The 6,428-nt window shown below is 51.0% G+C and overlaps 1 protein-coding gene across 1 annotated transcript; it reads left to right on the top strand.

The window, feature by feature from the left end:
- The first annotated feature begins 4,560 nt into the window (after positions 1 to 4,560).
- On the top strand, positions 4,561 to 5,717 carry ASPSYDRAFT_42313 (uncharacterized protein). The gene is made up of 2 exons (XM_040846446.1): positions 4,561 to 5,596; positions 5,658 to 5,717. The coding sequence occupies exon 1, from the start codon at positions 4,936 to 4,938 to the stop codon at positions 5,224 to 5,226; it is 291 nt and encodes a 96-aa protein (XP_040704359.1). The 5' UTR covers positions 4,561 to 4,935; the 3' UTR covers positions 5,227 to 5,596; positions 5,658 to 5,717.
- Positions 5,718 to 6,428: the final 711 nt, after the last annotated feature.

Below are 6,428 nucleotides of genomic sequence, written 5' to 3'. Positions count from 1 at the left end.
GGGGGGGGGGGGGGGGTTCCATGAGATGATAGATATAGTGGGGAAACTCAACGGTCCGGAAACTTGAAAATTGGGCGTTTTCTCTGGAAGAGCTCCATTGGAGAACCAATAAGTACAACCCCGAAAGGGGAAAGGAGGATCAAACATTCAACACACCACTAGAAGGGATCTTGCAGGCCCGCAGGATTTGCGTGCGATTGATTCAGATAATCTGGAGCGTATGGGTAGTCTACCCGCGATGCTGATTTACACCCTGTCTGTGGTTCGGGCGAAGACGGTATTTTGGTGGAGTGAGCTATCATCGCTCTCCCGTCCCGTCCAATGAGAGGAAATCGATTCCTCAATTTTGCGACCGGTGATAGGAACGACAAATAACAGGAGTGATTAATAGCTCACAAAGTATAACAAAGAGAAGCGGGGAGGTCTGATCGAGGTTTTCGTGGTTGATGCGACTTTGGATCGGACCAGGAATCATGCACCTGCATGATGTCTCCTGTCAACCTGTCAACCTGTCAACCATGCAGCAGGAACGACTAGCTCCACACCGGCGTCTGTTGGCATCGAGCGTGACTCGGATTCGCCAAATCGGCCAGCTTTTCTCCGGTTTCGCCAAATCTTGGTACGCCAAAGGCGGGAGAAACCGATAAGAAGCGCCCACTTCACGTGTCCGTTAAGGGGGTTGCAAAGCGTGAGATGGAGATTATTGAACAGTGAACCGTATCTACAAACGGAGATTGACCTCTTACCTGGCTCTTTCCTAGTAAGGGCACTATAAACTATGTTTCCCGCTGATATCCACTATTCCTCAGTGCATTGTAATGCGGCACGAACCTCAGCCGGAGGGAAGGAGGAGTATGGAGAACTCAAATTTACCTTAAAGAGTCAGTGCCTCGACTCGTGGCCGTAACCTTTGTATGGGATGTGTACTGAGCGCATGCACTGAAAAATAAAAATACAAAGTAAAAAATAACCATGTATACTAACATGTGACAAGTTATTTTGCTCTTCAGGGCCAGACCGGGATACGAAGGACTGGCTCGATTCTCTGGCGAGAAAATAGAGAGAAGCGCTGTCCAGTACTCAATTCGTCTGCCTGCAGCAGATTTCCAAAGCCCCCTTTCTCCAGTGGCTTCAGGGCCGTTTCCGTTCTTTGTGACCGTTTCTTGTTTCGAGGACTCGCAGCTGTCAAATTTCCCATTGAGGTAAAGCCACCGGAGACTTTGCAGGTGGAGGTTCCACCACGACGTTGATTGATTCATCCGACAAACCCATCCTCCAGAAAGTCTCGAATATCTCCTTCTGCGCTAATCCGATCCCTCGCCCCGGATGGTGCGCGATCTTCGCTCCTGCGATCCTCACCTTGCCACCGTGTTTAACCTGGAGAGGGAATCGAAGTCGAGATTATCGCGGTGCGGTGAGCTTTTATCATCCACCCCAGCTTACCGACCTTTGGAGATAATGCTCTCGGAGTTTGCTCCGCCTGAACTGAACTGGGTGGAAGCATATACCTGAGATTCCCATAATCCTTTAGCTATAAAGGGTGAAAACGCCTGTCCCTTTAGAATCGAGAACCCTTGGTGTTTCTTCAGTAACTGCTTTAGGTGTGATCTGCACCGTTGTTGGGCCCTCGGAGTTAGACCTCTGGACTTCTGGAGTTTGAGGAGAAGAAGTGAATGCTCGAGAACATTCAGCTTTGGAAGGAAAGCGGGTCGTGGACTTCTCCATCGCCTCATCTCCATCTCAACGCGTTGGTCATCGTTGGAAGATTACGATCACATTTTAGGCTCTTGCCGCATTAGTCGAGGCGCTGCCGCTCTTTTCCTGATCTGTTTGGGCAATTATCTGATCATCGTTGAGCGATCATGAAACGATGTCTTCGTCGGTTGTTCCACTTTCACTTGACCAAACTGTCGGTGGTGATATTATTTTCATTATTGGGGTGGCTGTCCCTCGCTGGCGGCTTGGTGCTCTCGGGGCCCGGGTCGGGGACTTTGTAGATGACCTTCCGGATGAAGAAGGCGAACATATCGGGAAACATGGCCCCAATTGGATGACGTTTGGATTCAGACTTTGATCGAGTCATGAAACTCGGCAGGCTCTTGCCTTAGAACAAGCCAGCGCCTGCACCCCTAGCCGAGAAAGAGTACGGAGTAGGCAATCAGGTATCTGGTCCCAGGTACGGATAGTCAACTTGATGTGCAATATTGGACGAGAAGAACAGAGCTGTCTTTTCTCTCCTTCGGTTCTGGAGAGGGTCGAGGCTCGGTCCCGCAATTTGGCCATATATGATACGAGACTATACTGGAGCTGCCACTTCGGGACGAACGACTCAGTCGAATACGCATCAGAGAGACGACGCAGTATTTTCGGTATTTCAAGAGGGAATGCATCGAATGAAGATCGGACCGTGCCTGATATTTTTTGATGTCGAGTCTTACGTCGACATACCAATCAGGGTGTGTCTCTTTCTTCCCTCTTCCTTTTTGCCCCTCAAAGGAACCGTAGAGAGTATCCATTTACCAGAAGATTGCCGAGGGAACGCGAGCCGCGATAGCTGCAGGACCTCAAGCTCATCACATCAAGCGATCTCAATTTCAAGAATCAAGATTCCTTGATCTGGACCTGTCATATGGCTTACGGTACGTAAAACTTTGCAGGCAGACATACTCTCGCCGCGGGTAAAGCTTGACGCAGGCCACAAGAGTCGTCTTCGCATCAAGCAGGCTTAGCCATTAGATTGGGAACGTATTTTAACGAGGTCTTCGAGCTGTCAGCTTGTAAATGGTCAACGGACAGCGGCCATTGAGAGCATCACCTCCATGTTGAAGGCCACCAAATCCCAAAGGCTCGATGCACAGTTTTGGAATTCGGCGGTAATGACACGTCGGCGCTGTGATGAGCTGGGTTCTGAACTTCTGACGCGGGAAGTCAACCTAATCACCATCGGTGTAACGTATTAGTTGGTAAGATCTTGACACAAAACGCTTTCTCACGAGTCGCAAAGTCTAATTGGCGCTGGTGGATTATTCGGGTGACCGTTAGATCGAGACTATTTCGGAGGAGTAAGTGAGTAGGGCCCATGCTGTCTGTGCGCTTGTTTGTCTCGGGGAGAAAGAGAAGCCTCGACTCAGGAGTCAGCTGGCGTCGTGCCCCGGAGGATGTCCACTCCTTATCGAAGGCTGGGGCTTGGAAGATACTGTAGCCGCGGTACTAACGAGCGAGAGTGCAGACAACCACAGCAGCTTCCCACGATGATGTAATAAATCTGGAGATCTGCCTGCGAGTTTGCATTTTCTTGCGAAATCCGTGGTAATGAAGCGACAGTCACATGTTCTTTTCGGCTCCCCAAGACGTCCAGAGAGTTGTACGACAAGACATTTACCAATATCTATCTGTTTTATATGTTGGTGTTGGAAGTACATAGGAAGTTGACCGTGCAGCTGGACTGCACGTACTATTATTGTACCGTGCTATAGTAGTACTCTGTCTGTGTGGTTGGCCTCGTTGGGTTAGAAGTCCGGGATTATGGCATCGCCGGCGCTATTTTGGATCCGGCCGAAGGAGAAGGGAAACCGGGGCCCTCGCGAGGCCAATAGCTTTATCAACTTTCTTCTAGCATCTGTGAGGAGTATGAGCTGCTGAACTTCGACTTGTCTCCCAACGGGTCGTACGGGTTGTGCCGGTGTTCTCGCAAGATTGGCAAGTGTGCTACATAGAGCCATGACCCCCACATGGGAATTTTATTCTGGTACCGACCAAGGTAGGGCCCATGGGCGGTGGCTGGATTGGAAATCTCATGGGCAACTTAACCGGTTTCTGCCACCCACAAGCCACTGTCCAACGGCGCGGAGTTCCGTTATTTTTCAACGCCGCAGATGATAATCCCTCGCCCACTGGGAGAGCTCCTAGGAGAAACTAGTTGGAGTGTCCACCGACCAGAATGCAGGAAAGTGGCGCCGAGCGACATGGCCATCTGTCAAACTTTGCAGCGAGAAAGGCACAGCCGACTCTGAAGAGATTGGCCGCAGGAAATAATACGCAGGACTGTCCCAAAACTCTATATTCTTAATTTCTTCCGATCAGGTTCGCGCCTATTATTACAGATTTTATTGAATCAACCTCGCGACGCATGCAGCCAGGATATGTATTGATAAGCTCGGAGGATGAGTTGAATATCAGTAGACCGGCGCATCCACGGGTACCGGGCGCACTTGAGAGAAGGCCTGGGAAGGTACGTACTTCGTGCTCAGTAGGAGTACTTCGTCACACAGGCCGCAACCGTTGAGTCGAATTCGAACCTGACGAAGTGATGGATCACATCAATTTTGCATCTTCCCTTCGGCCAGTCAAGAGTTGAAACCTTAAAAAGGCGACGGAAATGATCAGCCTCAGCTAACTTGATGGAGCAAGGCTGCGCTGTCAGAAATTCGGGGTTCATGGGAAGGAAGGGCCAATGAACCAGAACACTGTCAGCTCCAAATCACTGCGGGCATTCCCCTATACACGGCCCCGAGTAGTACGTACCACGTATTTGACGAGGTGGAGATTCATACTTTGCACATTTCGGAATCTGCGCACGCAGCCGGAAAAGGCAATCCCAAAAGTCTAGGTAGGTGACAAGCGGACGCAGCCTTTCCTCTTCGTCCAGCCATAGTCCGTCTGTACTTTTTCTTTGCACAACCTTGGTCTGCACGGATGGAATGGAAGATGCTGTCCAACCTCGCGTCTCACTCCCCTGAAGTTCGAGCGATAAGGAGGAATTGGGTGGACGCCTGGGATGGGGGGAACTGAAGAGGAAGGAGGCCGAGACTCGAGAATGGAAGGAGATGCCAGCGAGCGGGTGCGCCCGAGATCTCAAGGAGGAGGGAAAGCGGGGGGAGCGCCCGTCAGAAGAGCAAGGAGGCTTTTCCCGCACCTCTCACAGCCAACGGCTTCATGATGATTTCTACTTTCGCCGTTTTTGCAGGAGGGCACCGGGCTTTGTGGCTGCAGGCTGCAGGCCGTCCAGGCGGACTTTTGAGTCGTCGCACTGCACATCGAGGTGGTGGTCGGATCTCCAGTCGCGATTTCAACGGCGTCGGCTCCGTGGGCCAAAGAGGAGCATGTATGATGTCTGCCATTCTGCACGCTCCGAGCTGCTGCGCGATCCAGCTTCTCCGCCGCGATCGCTTCCAGATCCGAGCCAAAAGGAGTGGCAGCAAGCTGCAACCCTTTCTTCAAGGCTGAAAAGACGCCCGAGCTGAGATTTCTCAGGCCTGCCAGCCCCAATCTGCAATTTTGAACACCAAGCTATGCGAGGTGCGGAAGGTGGTACAACCCTGCACGGAAAGACTGCTTGAGGTTACAGCCAGATTCCTTAAGCAAGCCACAATATGGGGCCTTTGGGGAGATCCTCCATCCATCGAAGAGACGATTCATTTCTGAAATCCTGACAGTGCCAACGATGGCTCAGCCCAAGCTTCCAACGGCAACGGCGACGTCGACGTCGACGTCAACCCAATCTTCAAAAATTTCGTCAGGAGTTCATCTTAATTTTACCGCGACGGCCTTTTGCCTTTCCCTTCCTGCCACCCGCTGACTCGGACTTGGGCCTTTAGTGAGTCCACAGTGTGCTCTCATCCTCCCGCGCTGGAGCGAAGCTAACGACTAGTCTCCTGCCTTTCTTCGCCTTTCATTAATTAAAGCCCGTCGGTCTTTCCCCTAATCCGAGTAGCGTGCGATCGATGGATCTTGAGATACACTCCCGTCTCTTCGAACCTGCCAGCCCGCTTGGACTTCATCATCATATCGCGCCGATGATAATTCTTCATGCAACCTCCAATTCCGCTCCCGAGTTTCCGTTTCGAATTTCAAGGTCCACCATTCGTCCAGACTCCAGATTAAAACCGCCTGCGCTCATGTCAGGCATTCCGCAATTTCAAGTCATTATCATATTTGCCAGCCGACGCCTGGGTGAGATCTTGTTCCCCATCGGGTTGGATCTGAGATGAAGACGAGCCGATTAGCGTAATATACTTAGTAAATCTAATCTCGGCCAAGTCACGACGGCATAGAGCCTGCTTGAAAGCCCTATAAGGCAGGAAGTTCACATTTGATTTACCAATGATTGGCCTATGCGAACGTACAGGCTTTATCATTTACTTATTGGCCAAATATCAAAAGCTGTTGAGGAACAGCTGGACGTCAAGTTCATCGTGCACCTGGCAGTGCCGAGAGCTGGGATGGAAATACATCATTACGTGCGTAAGCAACGGTATTACGATAAGTTTCAGTATTTTTTTCCGGGCCAGGGACAACGAGAGGGACAGCGCCCTAGTGAGGAGTCGGGTCCACCACAATGTCCACAAAATCGCGAAATATGATCCCAAGACACTCCACACTTCGTTGACGATCCGCAGTTCGCAGCCTGTAAAGATTTTGTAATTCGC

This window comes from Aspergillus sydowii, assembly GCF_001890705.1.
Source record: "Aspergillus sydowii CBS 593.65 unplaced genomic scaffold ASPSYscaffold_3, whole genome shotgun sequence".
Classification (NCBI taxonomy): Eukaryota; Fungi; Ascomycota; class Eurotiomycetes; order Eurotiales; family Aspergillaceae; genus Aspergillus; species Aspergillus sydowii.
The sequence above is the reverse complement of the archived record's forward strand: the minus strand, read 5'-3'. Positions and strand labels throughout refer to the sequence as shown.

Excerpts from the sequence above, each read along its gene's own strand:
- ASPSYDRAFT_42313 (XM_040846446.1), top strand. The coding sequence starts at position 4,936 with ATGATGATTTCTACTTTCGCCGTTTTTGCAGGAGGGCACCGGGCTTTG.